Here is a 20,514-nt window from a genome sequence, read left to right on the forward strand (position 1 = left end):
ACTGAGGTCCCTTTAGGATATTCTGAAGAGAAGGATATCTTCAATCTGAAGAGAATATTGCATTAATTTTAGCCAAAGGCTGGTGGAGAACCAAATTCAAGAGAAAAATGACAGTCCATATCATATTGTAAGGGTGCAAAAAAAATCATAGTAGACTGCAAAAATAGGAAAATCACCTCTTCCTAATGGGCTAGTTTTTTTTTCTTCATCATCAGTTTTTTTCATCATCATCATCATCACCACCACCACCATCACCACCACCAAAGCTTGGCTTTAGCAAAAAGAAATATGTGTTAGATTTTTCTTTTTATTTGTGATCCTGGGAACAGAATCCAAGACCTTTGGCCACCAGAGACCATCACTGCTTTCTCAAGAGCCACACCCCCAGCCCGCTGAGGATACCACACTTGCTCTTTAAAAGCACCTAGAAAGTGTCTGATACTGAAAAACACAGGATAAGCATGTTAGCAAAAGGAGGCGAAAGAGGACTGCCTCTCCATGGGGACTGGGATTCGGGACAGCTCCAGAGGGGCAGCAGGCCAATCATTTGGGAGAGGTTTAGGGGTAGGGAGAGCACTGCAGGCTGCCAGCACTTCGTTGCAGACACCACCGACTCCTCCGTGCCCCTAGAGGGCGCTCTTGAAGGCTAACGCGAACTCAGGCCGTGCCACCGCATCTCGCACAGCCGTATCCCCACGCAACATTATCCCTATGGCAACGGCAGCCCCTAGCAACCAGGTCAGCTCAACGATAACCCCTACTAGCGCCATGCTCGGTGCGGAGGAGCCACACACCATGCTCCTCCTGGTGCTGCAGCTGGCCTGGCTGGGTGGCGTGCTAGTATCAAGGCCCGGTAAGGCAGTGGGGGCGCTGTCATTCCCGTGGAGGGCGGAGGATGCCTTTTACTTGTACCCACGTCCTCTGTCTGTGGCCCGACTCCATCAAAAGCCCAGCGACCCACTCTCCTTAGTCCCTCTTGCCCCCTTACCCTGGAAACGGGCCACTGAGAGAAGCAACTCATCAAGGAGAATATTGTTTTAATAAACTCAAGGGCAAATCTTGCTCTCTTGTAGGCCTGACATGCAAGTCATGAACATTGGGCTGAGTCCTTTTAACCTGGCTCTATCTTTGGATCCCTCATTTGCTTTCCTCTATCTATGAGAAACCTTGTGATTAAGTGAAGTCCAAAGTAGATTGCTATTTTAAGGACAGCTGATTAGCAACTGGGGTTGCTAGCTTCTGGGGGATTAGGACTTGAATATCTCTTAGGGGTCATGCAATGTTGAGATCATCAGGGGTCCAGGGAGAAACAAAACCAAAGATTTGATAAGCAACTGGGGCAAGATGGAGAAGGTATACTGCCATCACTGCCAATCAAAACTATAAACTTTCCAGAGGCTAAGGGGTCACACCTGTAATCACAGCTACCCAGGATATGGATATCTGAGGCTCATGCTTCAAAGCCAGCTAGTCAGGAAAGACACAATGAGACTTTTGTCTCTAATTAACCAGCAAAAAGCCAGAAGTGGAGTTACGGTTTGAATGGTAGGTTTAGCTAAAAGAAGAGTGTTCAGGTGCATGTGTGCACATGCACACTACAAACTTGTTTCTGGTATTCTTGGCTTATTTTTTTTATTGTGAAAATACTGTACAGAGGGGTTACAATTACATGGGCAAGATAATGAGTGTATTTCTTATCAAGCATTGTAGCCTCCTCCTTTGTTTCCCCTTCCTATCCCATCCTCCCTCCATCCCCCAACCCAAAGTTGTAAAGTTCATTTTCGACATAACGACTTGTATGTCTCATTGTTGCAATGGGTCCACCTGTATCCCTATTTAAACAATTTCTTTTTTCCCTTCCCCTCCACAAATTATACCAACATCAAATACAGTGAAAACAGGGGTTATACTGTGGGGGAGGGGCATACAAAGCAACAAAGAGTCTTATAAATGAGTTAGAAACAATCGCATGAAAGAAAAAAACATTTGCATACATATCTTAGGGTTCATTTCCCTAACATCAACTTATCTGACCTTTTCTGCTTGACTTAGACATATACTAGTTATTGAAAATAAGGGAAACCATGGGACCTATGTTTCTTTGGGCCTGGCTTACTTCACTTAATATAATTTTTTCCAAGTCTTTCCATTGCCTAACAAATGGGGCAATGTCATTCTTTCTGATGGAGGCATAGAATTCCATTGTGTGTGTGTGTGTGTGTGTATATATATATATATATATATATATATATATATATATATATATATATATATATATATCACATTTTCTTGATCCATTCATCTACTGAGGGGCATCTGGGTTGGTTCTATATCTTAGCTATGGTAAATAAGGCTGCAATAAACATAGTCGTGCTGGTAAATTTAGTGTGGTCTTGTTTGTGAACATTTGGGTAAATGCCCAAAAGTGGGATTGCTGGGTCACAGGGGAGCTTTATGTGGAGTCTTCGGAGGAACCTCCATACTGTTTTCCAAAGTGGTTGAACAAGTTTACACTCCCACCAACAATGCAGTAAGATTCCCTTCTGTCCACATCCCCTCCAGCATCTGTTGCTATTAGAGTTCTTGATTATAGCCATTCTAACTGGGGTGAGGTGGGATCTCAATGTTATTTTGATTTGCATTTCTTTTATGGCTAGGGAGGTTGAGCATTTCTTCATGTGTCTATTGGCCATCCTTCTTTCCTCCTGAGAGAAATTTCTCTTTAAGTCTTTAGCCCACTTATTTATTGGGCAGTTGTTTCTTAGAGGATTTGTTGTTGGGGGATTTAATTTTTTGAGTTCCAAGTATATTTTAGATATGAAACCCTTGTCCGTTGTATGGCTAGTGAAGATCTTCTCCCAATTCGTGGGCTTTCTATTAATCTTGCTAGCTATGTCCTTTGCCATGAAGAAGCTCTGCAATTTCATGCAATCCCATTTGTCCAAGCTTTCTTTGATTTGTTGTGTTTCTGGGTCTCTATTAAGAAAATTTCGGCCTGCGCCAAGGAGACCTGTTTCTTGGCTTATTTGAAAAGAAAAAAAAACTATCTTTTTCTATCACTGGGAGCCTATAGGTGCCAAAGCAAGTACTGATTCCTTCAGCAAAGAGACTATATTTGGAACAATGTCTGTTATTTCAGTCATTACTTGAATACATTTAAGAAGATCCCTTGTCATTCCCAATAACTTGTCTTCCATTTCTACAGGTCAAATCAAATGGGCTTATAATGGACTCGTCACATTTGTGTATTTTAGTTTGGCCATGCTGAGACTCGTGTGTGAATACTGAAAGACTGTGGCTTAATTGAATGTTTTGGAGACGGTAGAGATGATACTCAGGGACTCCCATTTGACTTTCCCTGTTATAACAGCCAGGGAGACCATGTGTGACTCCCACAAGCTACTTTTTTACTCATCTGTTTTACACCTGTGTGTAGAATCTGTTTGTACATCCATGGGTGCATTCATGTATTTGAATGTAAAGTCCTACTGACTATTGGTGAGCATTCATTCTTCGTCAAATGAAAACACAGTGGCATTTTAGGTCCTCAAGTATCAGGCTAAAGCTAGTGCTGAATATCATAGAGAAGGTCTGAGTAAATTGGGTTCTGATTTTCTAAATTCAGTCTAAATTTCTGTCTTCATTGGTATGTAAAAAAGAAAATTTAGTGAAAGTGGAATACCTCTTCTATCACTACCTTTGGCTTTTTGTGACTATATGTTTTCAAAATGAAATGTTTTGTTGTTTTCTTTTGAATAGGGAACACCTGATATTTGCACTATTTTAGTCATTTCTGTTTATGTTATGCGTTTATGTTATGCATTCATGGTCCAATATGGGCCATAAATCTTTGTTTTGTTATCCCGTTGACTTGGGTATGTTGTTTTCTTAATTTGAAAATGTAGCATCTATTTTACATAATATATACAAGCTTTTATGTATGTTGTCCCTAGTGATTACAATGAGTAATGGGAAAATCTAATGTCAACCTACTCTCCATTTTTGCTGAATGATTATGATTGTTTTAATTTTGGGTTTTCTTTTATTGTTGGTTTTAACTTTACTGTATTGTAAAGATGATATATAAAGGGGTTACAGTTACATGATTAAGGCAATGAGTATATTTCTTTTTGAACAGTGTTACCCCCTTCCTCATTTTCTACTGCTTTCCCCCCCCCACTCCCATCTCTCCTGAAGTTGTAAAGTTCAACTTTACAACATAGTGTCCTGTGAGCATCACTGTTGCATTGGTTCACCCTTTATCCTGCCATTTCTGTGCTTCCCCTTCTGTTCCCCAAATCAGGTAAACTTATATACAAGATAAAGGGTACTGAAATCAGAAACAGTGACCATGGGGAGTTAACCAGAGGAGAAAAAAACAAAAGATGAAAGAAATAACTGCAAACAGTACACTAAACAAACACAACCACCAAAAAAACTCTCTTGTTTCCATATCCTGGAGATCATTTTGAATAGCATCATTCTATGTGGGTCATATATACACAGCTATTGAGCTATCATCATCTGCTAGGACTATCCTAGACATATACTAATTATTACAATTGAGGGAAACCATGGAACCTATGTTTATTTGGGTCTGCCTTACTTTACTTAATATGATTTTTTTGTACCTTTATACCAGGAAACAATTCTATTACTACTTATTTTGAGCTTAGCTCACATTTTGACCATTGCTTACAGTAACTTTAAGGAAATTGGTATGCTTATGCTTTTTTCTCTCTCTAACTACATTTGTCAATGTTGGTATATTTGCTTGCATATCTCCAGTATCAGATTTTTAATGCTTGCGTGTAGGATATAACTACAACTCCAACAGTTGCTGCAGTTTTTATTCTTATTATTTGTCTTATTTATTGTTCTTATTATTCATTTAATGCTCACTACTAGGCCTTTTATCATATTTTATTAATATATTTATTGGGAGAAATTGTTCTGTTTTTGTGGAAGACAGACATAAATCATTTTCTTCGAGTATTTACTTGAAAATATCTGTCTTTTGATTCAATAGTTTTGCAGGGTATAAATTTCTAGGGTCTTCAATTTCTTTTTGTGTATATATATTAAGATATAAGATCTTTATAATATATATTAATTTATAGATTAATTTATATGAATATATTATGTATTAAATTTATATATTGAATATATTTGTATTTAAGGAAATATATATGTGTATGTATATATATTTAAGGAAAGTTATATACACATATATACACAAAAGCATATACACATTATATATATTTGATTTTAGAAATTGTTATTCAGTATTGCAACATTAAATATTCAAGGCAGACTGTTTTTATCCCTTTATGCTCAAAATGATTTTATTTTTTGTCATGTTTTTATAGGAATCTTTTAGCAATTTAATAATTTCAGTATAATATGTCTTGGTTTTGACTCATTACTGTAGGTCATTCCTGAAATGCACTGTACTTTCTAGTTCATTGTTTCAAACCTTTTATTTCAGGAAGTTTCTTTCCTTCCCTTCCTTCCCTTCCTTTTCTCCTTCCCTCCCTCCCTCCATCCCTCTCTCTATTTCTCTCTCCCTTTCTTTCTTTTTCTTTCTTTTCTTGTGGTATAAGGACTGAATTTAGGGCCTTTGTGCTTGCATAGCTGGTGTTCTACCATTTAAACTACGCCACCACCCTTCAGAAAGGTTTTCTTAGAGCATATTGTTGATCTGTTTATTAATTTTTTCTGTTCTATTTTGTTCAAGAAAAGAAAAGTTAATGAAAGTGGAATACCTCTTCTCTCACTATCTTTGGCCTTTTATGACTGTTTTCAAAATTGAATGTTTTGTTATTTTCTTTTGAATAGGGAACACCTGATGAATTTACATGTCATCTTTACACAGGGACCATGCAAATCTTCTCTGATGGATTCTAGTTAGGTTTTAAGAAGAGTTCTAACAATGAGCCATTTGTACTTGCATGAGTAAACCTTATGAATGAAGCTGAATAGAATTTATTTAAAGTAAATTCAGGGTTAACAACTTTTATTTAAATTTCTTCAGGTTCTCAAAATTCGATAGAAATCATCTTACCAGAGAAAGTCCAAGGAAGTGCACAATCAAAAGAAGGAAATGTAAGAAACATTTTTCACAATTTAAATTATTATAGCAATTTTCTTATTTTTATTACCCAGCTGTAAAATATATTGACCCCATTATAGTATAAATATAAATATGTAATATTGCTGTTGATAGGGAATTTGAGATTTTGTTGGTAAAAGCAAATGTCTTAATTAGAATGATCTGCTTTATCCTTTGTCAATTTTTTCATAATAAATTATTTTTAGAAGTTCAAATACAAAAAAACTGGTGAAGACTTAAGTTTCTTATCTCAGTCCTATCAAGGGGCTATATAGGACATTCAGATGTAAGGAATAGTGTTTACCGAAATGACTAAGAATATTCTTTAACCCAAACATCCTTTTTTATTGCTCCTTCTTGCACCTACCAACTCTTAGACAAGAAAACCTTTCGTTGCTCTATTTTTTTGGAAACAGAAATATCTGTTTTTCTTGCTGATAGTTATTCTGACTGGGGTGGGATGCAATCTCAGTATAGTTTTAACTTTCATTTCCTTGATGGCTAAAGATGTTGAAAGTCTTATTGAGACTCTCTGGTCTTTGAGTGGTGATCGTTTGTCTTCTATTTGCTCTACTTTCCAGTGTGTTTGAATTGTATTTTTTATTTCATGTGTAGAGTTTTTAATTTGATAGGTGTTTCCAGAAACAATAAAGCAGGGTAGAAATGAATAAAAAAGAGATTAGGTTCTAGGCCGGATGGTGTTGAGATGGAGAAGACCTCTGAAATTGTCCTGGCTCTCTCAGAGTAAGGGTTTTTGCTTTGTTACTTTTGAGATTTAGAATGTTCTTTTTTTTTTTTCTAGCTACTTTCTTCTTGCTAGCTTACTAATTTGTTAGCTTACTAATTTGCTCATCTCCCATTATAGCCAGTGTATGTGAGATTTTGTTTCTGGGTCCTGGAGACATGGGGAAGGTAGTGTCAGCAAGGGGCCATATTTGTTTCCCTGTTTTCTTGATGATATGATAACTACTCTGATTGGGGTCAGATGGGATCTCTGTATTTTGAATTTGCATTTTCTTTCTTTCTTAAAAAGTTATTTGCATTTTCTCGATGGCTAAAATGTCTATTCTGAAAAAAAAAAATGTCTATTCCGTTCATTTGACCAGGTAAAGTTCAGACTACTAGTTCTTTTGGTGTTTGTTTTTTTAATTTTAATGCTTTCGATCTTGTGGATATTAACCTTGTAAAGGCAACTATTTTTCTCCTATTCTGTAGGTAATTGTTTCTTTTGCTGCACAGAAGCTTTTTTTCTGTGATAAGTGCTCAAGTTCTATTAACTCTCTTTATTATTAATTTACTTTTTTATTTACTATAGAGGTAATTTACACAGGGATTACAGTTATTTGAGTCAGGTAATGAGTACATTTCCTTTTGTACTGTGTCTTCTGTTCCCTCAATCTCTCCCAGTCCCTCCCTCCCATCTTCACCCATGCTTTGTGCAGTTCACTTTCATCAGTGTCCAGTGAATTCTACTGCTGCTCTTTTTCACTCTTTTTCCTTGGATGTACTGTGTCTTCTGTTCCCTCAATCTCTCCCAGTCCCTCCCTCCCATCTTCACCCATGCTTTGTGCAGTTCACTTTCATCAGTGTCCAGTGAATTCTACTGCTGCTCTTTTTCACTCTTTTTCCTTGGAGTTCTGTGTCCTCCTTTCCCTCCTAAAGACTGTACAGAAGCTTTTTTAATCACATTGATCAGTTTTTGCTGTTTTCTCCTGAGCAGCTAGAGTCCTACTCAGTAGCTCAGTGCTGATACCTGTAAATTAGAGCATTTTCCTGAAGTAGTTTGAGGTCTTACATAGATTTGAAACTATTCTTTTTTTTCATTATTTAGAGAATATTTTATTAGTTTCTGTAATCAAACCCACGTAGATAAGACCTTACATATTTAATACAGTGCGTTTACCCCTGTACAAATGGGAAAAAAATAAGTTTAACATTTCTAGACCAATATGGCTATTAATTTCTGTATAATGCCAACTCAACACGGTAAACTGGGATACTTTTTCCAAAGTTGACAGCACAGCTAAAGTTTCCAAAAATTCAAATTATATATATGTATATATATATATATATTTATATTTATATAAAAAGACCAATAATAGCAGTATGTTATGTATCAATAGCAGCAACAGCTTTTCCAGGTTCTGAGATTTGAAACTATTCTAAACTGAGCTTTGTACAGAAGGAGAGATAGTTTCAGTTTTTAGCATATAGATACCCAGTTTTCCCTATAACAGGTGGTGTCTTTTCTCCAACCCGTGTTTTGGCACTTTATTGAGCATCATCTAGCTGTGCATATGCAGTTCACCCACTGGTAACTTACACTGTTCTCTTGGGTTACATGTCCTGAGCCAGGACCATTATTTTTGTTTCCATAGCTTTGTAGTATAATTTGAAATAGGCACTGTGATAGCTCCAGCATTGCTGTTTACTCAGGATTGTTTTTTCTATTTGGAGTATTTTTTGCCTCCAAATGAATTTTTAGTTTTCCCATCTGGCCCTTGGCTTTTCATTGATGTGAGGCTTTTTACTACTGATTTGATCTCATTAATCATAATTGTTTTATTCAAGTTTTATATTTCTTAATAAGTCAGTCTTTGTACATAACCTGGCATTTGTCCATCTAGCTTAAGTTTTCCAGTATACTGGCATACAGATATAGTCTGTAATGATTCTTTACATTTCTGTGGTGTTAGTGGCAATGTCTCCTTTATATCTCTATTTTTATTTACTTAGGTCTACTCTTCCTGTTAATGCAACTTCTCAAAAGTCTAAACTCATTTAACTGACATTTTATATTGCTTTTGAGGGTTTATTTCATTTCTACTCTGTTATAATTTCTTTTTGTATCAGTTTGGATTTTGTAAAAATCTTCTAGTTCTTTGAGGTACAATGGTGGATACTTTTTATGAGGTCTTTTGTTTTTCCAAGGTAGATACTGATTGTTATAAAATTCTTTCCTTGTACTTCTTTGGCTGTATCCCAAGGGTTATGGGATATCTGTACCCTATCAGAGACCGTTTTTAACTTTCCTATCATTTTTTCCACCAGCATGTACTCATTGCACCCAGGGGTTTCACTATGATATTTCTGATATGTAGTGTTTTGCTTAGAATAACGCTATTGCTTTCTCTTCACTTGCTTTCTCAATCACCTATTGATCAACAGCTTTCATTGACAGAAAGGAGGCAACCTACTCTGATAGAAAAGTTGGCTTTACTCACAATTCCTGCCTTGTATTTTGAGGTTATCCGTTTCCATCTTTTCCCCCCTCTTCCCTTTTCCCTTTCCTCTTACCTAGTCCTAATAGTTAGAGTTATGTTCTATATGTATGTAGTTATATGTATGCATGCATTTAAGCACAAATATAAATGTCTTTTAGGCCCACCTTCCACATCTGAGTAAAAACATATTTGCTTGGCTTTGAGCTAGACTTATCTCACTTATCTCAAAACACATTGACCTTAAGAACTAGTTAGTATAACCATTTGCACATCAAGTCTCCTTTTGAACAAGATAAAGATGCATCAGCATCTTTGCTCACTTATCACATTTAGATTGACCTCTCGCGGAAAGCATTTTCTTATCATTTTGAATCTAAATTCACAGAAAGTTCTTTTGGGTAATTCTGCCATATATCTGCCATACACTTGTTTTACCCTTTTCCTTAATTTGTTTTTTGCTTTTAAAAATAATCAAAAATTTTGGAATAAATTCAGATTTACAGAAGATTTCAAAGATACTACAGTATATTCCCATATGCAGCTCACTACTTCTCCCTCATGGTAAGATGTATGTAATTATGATGCTGCATTGAACTAAGAAAGTAACATGAGCATATCGCAATTATTTGAACTGCTTTATTTGGATTCCACCCTTTTCTCATTGATGTTTCAGAGTAGTACATCCCATATCTTTTTGGCCTCCTTTGTTCTACATCTCAGTCTTTCCTTGTTTTTCATAACTTCAACAGTTTTGAAGAGTATTTTTGGACAGGTAATTTGTAGAATGCCACTGAACTCGTCTTTGAGGTTTTCTTATGTTAGACTGAGGTAAAGAGTGTTAGGAATATTACCATAGAGGTGAAGTGCTGCTCTTCCCACATTACATTTAGGTATGCAGTATCAGCTTATCTCCACTGAGCTTCTGGTCTCATTTTGACCCTGTGCAGACCTGGAGTCTCCTGCTCCGTCCTCTGGTCTGTACAGTGTCATGGTTGCTTCTCTTCACAGATTCTGGGGGTGCTGCTCTTTTTGTCTCCTTTTCATTTTTATATGCTTTATTTTTTCTTTGCTCAGAAAGTCTAACTTTTGGTTTTACAATGTCTTTTTTTTCCAGATAAAAATATTGTTACTCTGGTGTTCTGATTTGTAGATATTCCAACCTCTTGAGATCAGTGTTATAATTTGAAAATAGAGCATTTTGATGGAGAACTGTTCGTTTAAAAATATAGAAAGTAGTAAGGGGAAGCATAGAAATGGAGGGATAAATGGTGAACAAATGTAGCATTGGTACTCACTGGACATTATGTTGAAAATGAACTGTACCACCTGTGGGTTAGGATGGGAAGGAAAAACTGGGAGAGAGTGAGGGAAGGGTGACATTGTCCCCAAAATGTGCCCTATACCTGACTTATGCAACTGTAACTCCGCTGCATATCACATTTCTAATAACAATAAAAATATTAAAAATATAGGAAGTAGAAAATGTCATTTAGCATGAATTTAAAGAAAATGGTTAAATAATTTTTGTGCTAGGTGGAGTAAGCTTCACTGGTACATTTTATCTTATTATTCTAATGATGCCACCTAACTAGAGATTACAGCAGAGCATACAGTTTGTTTTCAGAAGAGGTTAGAAATTAGTTGTATATAGACTCCTCATTCAGTGTAAGTTCTCAGATTGGCTGATTTTGTGTATATAGGAAGGATGTATTTACATAACACATAAATGTTAAAAATACAAATATCTTATTGCAGATTGTAAATCATATGTAGTTTGTGCTATTTTTATGAAGACATTGCAAGCCTTGTTTTCTTGCTTTGATGTAGAGTTGCTGCTTCACTTCTTGTATTAATCTCATCTTCACTTTCTGTTGTCCTGGACTCTCTAGGAGGAGGTATCCTATATTATTCCAATAAATCAGAAACCACATACGGTACACCTGAAGCAAAAGTAAGTTTTTATTCTTGGTTTGGGATTTAATATAATTTTAGAAATGGTTTACTTATAATAAAGATGGAATATGAAGATAATATAGTTATGAAATTATTTTAATTGTCTTAGATGAAGAGATATTCTTTTATAAATTATGTTTTTGGTCCTAAGCCCTCAAGTAGTTTTCATGAATGTGGGGGTTAGTAACTTAAAAAATAGAGACTTCCTGAAGATTGAGCTATTCAGCGTGAAGGTGGTAGAACCAGCAGGCAAATGTGTGCATGAATGAATGTGGTCATATTTAGAAAAACAATTTATAAAAGCAGATAGTGAATCAGATTTGCTAGAGGGTGACAGTTTGCAGGTTTCAAAAAGAATAACCTTTTGATTATCTCTCGTACTCAGATATTTCTTAGCCGATCATTTTGTGGTTTATTTGTATAAACAAGGCTCTGTGACTGCTCATTCTTCAGATATTCCGGTAAGCTTTAAAGTCTCATTCTTTTGTTTAATTTTTAGAAAACTTTCTCCCCCCACATCAAATAAGTGCTTTCCTAACACATAATGCTCTCAGAATCTACAGGGAAGATATTTAAGGCACTTACTGATTAATTTTTAGGCTTTTCTGAAGTTTTGGTTGACTAGATTGATGAAGAACCTCTCACACTGCCTAGGACAAGAACATTATTTATTCTTCGTTAGCATAAACTAATTGCACAAAAGAGCTTCTTGCAATATTTACAATACGTATATAATGTACTGGATACAATTCATCTTATTTATATTATTCTTTCCATTACCTTTTCTCCATGCCTCTTTAACAGTTTTTGGTGGATCTTTCTCTCTGTTTCTCCCCCCCAACCCCCACACGCACACACACACACACACACACACACCCCACAATATGCTTTTACAATACTTTCACCCCTCTCTTTTCTCTCCCTACTCCCAACTAGTCTCATCTTTACAATCATGTCCGATCATGCATATTATTTTTAGGTCCACATACAAGTGAGAGCACGTGACAATGTTTTTCTAAACTTGATTTATTTCACTTAATATGATGATCTTCAGTTCTATCCACTTCATGCAAACAACATAAATTTTATCTTTTCTTTAGGGCTGAATGATGTGTGTATCACATTTTCTTTAGTCCATTATTGATTGTTAGGTACCCAGGCTTGTTTCTTGGTTATTGAGAATAGTGTTGTTGCATGACCATGCAGATTTCCCGCTTGTATGTTGATTGGCATTCTTTTAGATATAAGCCCAAGTGTGGTATATCAGGATCATATTTTTATTTTTGGTTTCTTGAAGAAACTCCCTTCTGATTTCCATAGTGGCTGAACAAATGTATATTCCCCACAACACTGTCTTCCCCCACATCCTTGCCAGCATTTACTGTTTGTTTGTTTTCTTGGTGATGGGCGGGCTGCTGGCTCCCATTGCCAGCGTGGCATCTTCTGAAGCCCAGGTGATCCAAGGGCTGTTTTGTTGCTGAATGGATCCTCAGGCAAGTCAAACACCTCTCACCATGTAGGGTAGGGTGGGGAGGCCTCTTGCCATGTCCCCAAAACTGCCTGCATCACTGAAGTCAGTCCTGCCTTTCCACAGGACCTCACCATCTCCCTCCCAGCTCCTGTGTCGCTAGCTGAAGACACACTCCACTGTGATCTCTCCTTATTTTCAGGATTCCCCAGTACCTCAAAACAGGAGGCCTATTCTCAAATTAGTGCCTCCCATTGGCTCTTTGAGATATGGGGATTGAAAGGTTTCCTTCTTTGTTTCTAGGAAGGTCACTGTCCTGCCAAATTCTCACATTGGGATGCAAGGCCCATGGTAGATGTGACTTGTCCCACAGCTAGGTCAGGCAGTCTGTCAAAGAAGCTGCCTAGCCCACCTTCTGGTGGAGACTTGAGCTTCTTCTTTTGCCCAGGAGAGCCAGGGATGAAGCTACAAACCATTTCCCAATTTTCTCTTGTCCTGGGACTCCCCGCTGTCCTTCAGAATGTAGTCTGTCCTGTGTTATCCAGACCATTCTCATGCTGGCAGAGAAACCTTGTACTGTGCCATCTTGCAATTTCCTGAATTTACATATTTATTCATGTATATTTTTGAGTAAGTAATATAAAGATACATAGGCACAAACATCATTGAACCCAAGTCACAGATGCACAACTCTTTTTCATTGCCATTAAACAATAAGTTCTACTGGCTCGATCACTCCATACCTAGATTTTACTTTCTTCCATTTTCCTCCATCCAGAGAGGACCCAACATCATCTTTAGTTTGGATTGTTGCCATAGTCTTCCTGAACAGTCTCCTTGCTTCCATGCCATGGCTGTCTGCTCATGGCATCCGGATTGATTCTGTCACTGTCTGCTCAGAACTCTCCATGAGGTGGTTCTCTCCTTGTTCACAAAGCAATGCTCTAGTCATTTCGATGTTGAACATGCTTCACACGGTCCAGTTCTCTTATCCCCCAGGTCTTGTTTCCTCTAATCCTCTACCTTTAAAACTTTTTTCCAGTACCATAGTGGTCTCGTTCTACAAACATAAAAGCTTTAAAGACAATCCTTTTGGGATGAACATGTTTACTTAACAAAAAAATACACATCGGGGCTGGGAAGCTGGCTCAGTGGTAGAGTGCTTGCCTCACATGCATGCATGAGGCCCTGGGTTTGATTCCTCAGCACCATATAAGCAGAAAAAAGCTGTGATTCAAGTGGTAGAGTGCTAGCTTTGAGCTGAAGAGCTGAGGGACAGCGCCCAGGCCCAGAGTTCAGGCCCCATGACTGACCAAAAAAAAAATATATACATATATATGTGTATATATATGTGTGTGTGTGTGTGTGTGTGTGTGTGTGTGTGTGTGTATATATATATATGTGTATATATATATATATATATATATATATATGTATGTATACCTTTTTTCCTCATTTCTCTCAGGTCTTTGCTCAGAATTATCCAATTACACAGTTGGCTAACCCACATTTTAAATTCCACCCTTATCCTTGGTACTTTATATTTCCTTTACCTGCTTTGGCTTTATCCATATGATAATGTCATGTGTTTAAACCATTGATTGTATTTCTCTTTCTCAACTTTAATGTAGTCTTCATCAGAGTAGGTTTCTTTGATCTATTTTATTCACTGCATAGAAAAGTACTTGGTACAAAGCCAGCATATAATAAAAATGTGTTGAGCTGGGCACTGTTGTAATCCTTGCTACTCAAGAGGCTGAGGATCTCAGTTTGAAGCCAGCCCAAGCAGGAAAGTCTGTAGGACTATTATCTCCAATTAACAACCAAAGTACTGGAAATGGCGCTGTGACTCGAAGAGCTATGGCACTATCCTTGAGCGGAAAAAGCTCCTGGACAGTGCCCAGGCCCATGACTGACAGAAATAAAAAGGTTGCAATGTCGTATTCAACATCTTCCTTTGCTTATAATAGGACCATCATTTCCCTTTATTTTTTCATCCTTAGTAGTTTCACAAAGCAGTATGTTAATAAGAAACCTCACACTTATTTATACCAAAATCTATGCATCATTGAATCCCGAAATGGTATGATGTTCCCCCTCCCCACCCCATGGCAATGATTGCCACTCTATCTCCGGTTGTTTGTTCTGGCCCTCCAAAGTTTGTTGAGTTCTGCTTTATTTCCAAGAACATAGTTTTATTTTTGTAAACATCCTATTATGTGTTTAGAAGGCAGAATTTAGGTATTGTTTATATTAATTATTCCTTTGCTAGCATTGCTGTTCAAACCTGCTCATTTTGGATGTTTACTCTATCAGTTACAGAGAGAAATTAGGTTCAAAAATATTTTAATATGGCTATGAATTTTCTGTTTTTACTTTCTTTCAATTTTGGCTTTCCATTTTTTAAAAGTTACATTATTTAGTTAATACAGATGTGGAATATTTGTATCCTGTTGGTAAATTGGAATTCCTTCATCCTCAGATATCCTTGGTTAGTTTTGGGAATGCATTTTACCTTACCGTCTACTCATTTTATTAAAAAAGCTTGTCATTCTTTGGGTTATGTTAAGCCTTCGTAGGTGATTATATTTCTATATGTCTCCTTTCAGTATTATATTTTAAGGAAAATCTGACCCATGACCTAGATTCTATATTGGAAAATAATTTTACCCCTAAGTGACAGGTATGTTGGAAGCAGGGAAAAGAATAGTAATTCCATAATTAGCCATAATCCAAAGAGAGTAATAAGTGAAAGTGGCAAATATATAGAGACATTTTGCCCCTGAATTTCACTTTACTCATACTGGTATACATCATGTTGCCTGTCATCAGTGGTGAGAGGTTTACAAGTTTACAAGTGAGAAATCATTAGAATTTATGTCAAGTCTTAAGTAACCAGTTACTTTTTTTTTTTCCTTTCCTAGGCTCGATGCTACTATCACGGCTATATTGAAGGATATCCAAGTTCTGTTGCCACCCTCAGCACATGCTCTGGACTGAGGTTCTTATGTTTTTACTGCGTAGCTGGCTGTGGCATGTTCACTGTGGTTATAGTGTGTGTAGGTAGAGGAAAATTCTCATGTAGAGCTTGTTCAGTGATGCTCTCCTCTGAACACCTTCTGACTACTCTTACTTCTTCTCACTTTCCTCACTAACAAGACATTTCTAGCTTCCTGGAAGGTTCGTATTCCATTCTGTCCTTATTGTTTCTTAACTATTGAAATGACAACTAAATGTTCTTGAGTTAGGGGAACCAGTTTTAAGATGGCTGAAGTATTTGCAATTCTTCTAATGCATATGTCTTAATGTTTGGTGATTAAAAGATAAAGGAATCTTGCTCTTTATCACAAAAAAATCTTCACAGTGAACCTGAACAATTATAAATATAATACTCATTTTTTCATCATACCGTTTCCCTCCACTCTACTTAGAGAAGTTCTCATTTTACCAGGAAAATCACCACCTTTGTTTTGTAGTGTATGATTTGTTTTCTCACAAGCAGATGTTTTCATTCTTACATGGAATTATTGAAATCATTAGTGACTCCAACAGTTACTAGTGTGTAGGGCAGAGTAGTTTAATTATTAATTAATTTCAAATCTCATTTTTGATTTCTTATTCAAATTGTCATTTCATTATTACAACTTTTTTGTGTTATAGAAGCCATGTAATCATTTTTCAAAATCATTGCTAATCACAGAGAAATTTATCAAGATTTTTTTTTTGTACTGGTTTTGCAGCTTGAACTCAGGGCCTGGGCACTGTCCCTGAGCTTTCTCCCCGCCTCAATGCTAGTACTCTACCACTTGAGTCACAACTTTTGGTTGTGGTTAATTAGTGATGAGTCTCATGAGCTTTTCTTTTCAGGCTGGCTTCAAATCATGATCCTCAGATCTCAGCCTCCTGAGTAATTAGTATTATGGGTATAAGTCATTGGTGCCTAGTAAGATTCCAATTTATTATTGCTCTATTTACTCATTGACTTGGAAAACAGGAAGATTACTCAATTACTCCTAACAATTGATAGATGATTTTTTTGCTACTCTGTGTGTATGTGTGTGTGTGTGTGTGAGAGAGAGAGAGAGAGAGAGAGAGAGAGAAAAAGAGAGAGAGAGATTGAGAGAGAGAGAGAGACATAAGGGTTTAAACTTAGAACTTGGTTGTGATAGCAGGCACTCTATTGCTTGGATATTCCCTCCTTCCCCTTCATGCTCTGATTTTTTTTTTGCTCTGATTTTATTTTGTTTTTATCCACTTGAGTTCTGTCACATCTTAGATCCGTGTACTCTGATCATTTCTAAGATAGAATCTGGCGTATTGCCTGGTCCAGCTTGGCCTACAACCCTCCTGGTTTGTGTATCCCATTGTATCTGAGATGAAGGATGGACCTCTATACCCAGCGTTCGCTGTTGTGATGGGGATCTCATGACTATTTTAGCCCCAGCTAGCTTTGTGCGGCTGTCCTTCCATCTTATCCTGTGTAACTGGGGTGATGGGTGTGTGCCATTGTGCCCCCGGATTGAAATGGGACTTTGCAAACTATTTTTGCCCAAGCTGTCCTTAAATCCACATTTCTCTTGACATCATCTTCTCAAGTGTTACAGCTAGGATTAAAGGTAATAGCCACTAGTACCTAATCAAATGGTTTTATAACTAAAAACAATAAACTAGAAAGTTGATTTTATGTATTAGTGTAATAATTTGTCTCTTCTGAGTCATTTGTCTCTAAAGAGAGTTTGGAACAAGACAGTAGACTCAAAATAGCTTTCTTTCTTTCTTTCTTCTGGACTTTGTCTTATAGATTTTATGATTAAAAGTTTTATCCTCAATTTTACAGAGGAATGTTACAATTTGAAAATGTTTCTTATGGAATTGAGCCTCTGGAATCTGCAGTTGAATTCCAGCATATTCTTTATAAATTAGGGAATGAAAACAATGTACTTGAAAGTTTTAATGAAAGAGGCAAAACCATGGAAGAAAATCAAGTGGACTATAACATTTTTATAAGTAAAAAAGTAAGTGATAATCTTTTTATTACTACTTTCAAAGTAAAATGTCTTAGCTGATTATACAGTTGTAGCAAATATCTTTTCTTTCTAGTAATCTACAATTTCTTGAAAACATGAGTTGTCTTTTTCTTTTTTTCAGTAATCTGCTAATTATTTTTCATAATCTTCTTAATTCTTAGTTTTTGTTTTGTTATGCTTTTAACACTTTCTAAAATAGTTCCTAGAGTATGTTCACTATAAGCCAAACAAAAAAATCCTCCAACACTCTTTACTTACTTTTGTCTTTATTTTCCTGGTTGTTAATGGAGCCACCATTTACAAATAATGCCTTCCAAAGCAAGGAGTCAGAAGTAACTAACAGAGTGTTGAGTACTCCATGTAAGTGCATATGTTGGCAGCTTATTATGGGTAAGTAGGGTGTTAGTTGCTCCCAGCACATGTTCTCCCTGTTTGCTGTCCATTCAACAAAACTGCAGAACTTAGCTTTAAGAAGAAAATTTTAAAATGACTACATTTCTCAACCTCTCCTCATACCTAGGTAGAACAAACCTGTGGCTCACCATGTGTGGTTGGGCCGTATCAGGTCACCTCTGGATTGAATTGTGAAGAGAAATGTTCTCCTCCTCTTCATCTTTTCCCTTTCTTGCTGGCTGGAGTATGTGCACAGGGGTGAGGATGCTACCCTTGGGGCAAGGGGACAGCAGAACAAAACTGGCGTGGGAAACACATGCTGAAGGAGGAACCTGTGTATGTATATTTGCACTGATCTGTGTGTGTGAGATAGGCAGTCCAGTCCACTATTATTTTCCAGCTCTTTTATCATCTCTACTGTGTTCTGGAAATGACCCAGGGCCCAAATGGACTGCAGTTGTTCATCTGAATTCTTGATTTGTAGTGAGCTGCTTCTGTCCTGCTACTTTCATGGTTCTTTTTGTTGGTGCTCGCATTTTGATTATAGAGTGTTATAGATTCATTGTGTTTGTTCTACTTGGAGTGTGTTGATGTACAGCTTCATATCTTTGATCAGATTTGGGAGGTTTCTCTCTATTTTTCAAATATTCTTTCTTCCCTTCTCTTTGTCTCTTTGTATGGGCTATCCCATTATGCATATATTGGTATGCTTGATAGCATTCCACTGGTCTTCTGGATTCTGTGTGCTCCTCATACTAAGAGAAATAAGTTATACTGTTCTAGAGTAGAGTGGGTTCGAAACAAATTATTGTATGTTTTTATAAAGAAGTAGACAGGATTTCAAAAACTCCGAAAGAGAAACAATGAATGTTGCAGCGCTGAAAATGCTCATTCCTCAGTATGACTACACATGTCTCTACACCAATTATCACAGTGGACCTCAAAAAATGCTAGTGCATGTCAATTAAAAATAAATTGTAAAAAATTTAATTAACTTGCTTTGGAATTTGAAATTTTCTTCTTTGTGATAGGGCCTGCTAGTGAATCTCTAATCATATTTGTTATTAGTTTTTTTAGCTCCATAATTTCTTTTTAATAGCCTTGGGATTGTTTATTAAAACAGTTTAGTAAGCTGAGCAACAGTGGCTCGCGCTTGTAATCCTCGCTGCTTAGGAGGCTGAGATCTAAGAATCATGGTTTGACACTAGTCTAAGCAGGAAAGTCCATGAGAATCTTCTCTCCAATCAGCTGCCAAATAGCTGGAGGTTGAGCTGTAGCTCAAGTGGTAGAACACTAAGTACTTTGAGTACACAAAACTCAGGAAAAGCGTCCAGGCTCTGAGGTCAAGCCCCAAGACCAGCACAAAAATGGGACCACCACCACCACCACCACCACCAACAACCAAACAAAAACAAAAAAAAACCCACCAACAATTACCCCCAAAACCCAAACTAAATAAAACAACAACAATAACAACAACAACAACAAACCTGTTTGGGAAAACATCATTCTTCTGCTTTCCTTTTTAGTTCTTCGTTCACAATTTTCCTGAAGTCTTTGAGTGCATTAAAAAGAGTGAATTTATTATCCCTGTTCTGTAAATCCAATATCTGAACTTCTTTTGGGACAGTTTCTATTTTTTTTCACCAGAGGAAAAAAGTATGCCTTTTTTTTTTTGTTTGGTTGTTGTTGAAAAACAAGACTAAAACCTCCTAAACTAAAATGTTTGTGCATATCTCAGTATGGGGGCTTGAACTCACACTCTAGCTTGGCATTTTTGCCCAAGGTTGGCACTCTATTAATTGAGCTATACCTCCTCCTCTTCCTCTTTTTTCTCCTCCTCTTTTTCTCCTACTTCTGCTTCTCTTCCTTTTCTTCCTCTTCCTCCTCCTCCCCCTCTTTTTTCCTTCTTCCACAGCATACCTCTTTCCTCACCCATGGCCACGGGGTAAACTTTTTCTTTATTATATACTGACCTATCCAGATGAATACAAGCATGAAAGGCGACTCAGAGTGTGATTTGGCATAACAGCAATTCATTTGTATTTATTGATTCAATCAAGTTCCAAGGACCATCCCTTATTAAAAGTCAGGAGAAATAAACTTTCTTCTTGACAAAACTGCAAAGTTACATTGTGGTTGTGAAAGCCATGTGTGTATGAAGGACAAAGAATGTAAAATTTTTTGAGTCTTCTATTAATTTTCACCCATTTCTGTTATTCAGGTAAAGCATGCCTAAAAATGTTAAGTGCTTTGGTCTTAGCTTGAAAGTTAGAAGCTATAAATCTATAAGTGACATATTATGGCCTCGTAATCAGTGTTCTTATTACTAGACTC

General features: G+C 36.9%; 1 protein-coding gene and 1 pseudogene across 1 annotated transcript in view; one reads left to right on the forward strand and one right to left on the reverse strand.

The window, feature by feature from the left end:
* Positions 1-795: 795 nt before the first annotated feature.
* The window catches only part of Adam32 (ADAM metallopeptidase domain 32), a 98,736-nt gene continuing 79,017 nt past the window's right edge, over positions 796-20,514 (forward strand). The window contains exons 1-7 of the mRNA XM_042679454.1: positions 796-853; positions 6,035-6,105; positions 10,809-10,820; positions 11,226-11,287; positions 11,675-11,750; positions 15,682-15,758; positions 17,595-17,772. Coding sequence (XP_042535388.1) covers positions 796-853; positions 6,035-6,105; positions 10,809-10,820; positions 11,226-11,287; positions 11,675-11,750; positions 15,682-15,758; positions 17,595-17,772 — 534 coding nt within the window. The remainder of the gene's footprint in view (positions 854-6,034; positions 6,106-10,808; positions 10,821-11,225; positions 11,288-11,674; positions 11,751-15,681; positions 15,759-17,594; positions 17,773-20,514) is intronic.
* On the reverse strand, positions 5,831-5,930 carry LOC122107707 (annotated as a pseudogene).

Source organism: Dipodomys spectabilis, unplaced genomic scaffold, assembly GCF_019054845.1.
Source record: "Dipodomys spectabilis isolate Male_0828 unplaced genomic scaffold, ASM1905484v1 ptg000052l, whole genome shotgun sequence".
NCBI lineage: Eukaryota > Metazoa > Chordata > Mammalia > Rodentia > Heteromyidae > Dipodomys > Dipodomys spectabilis.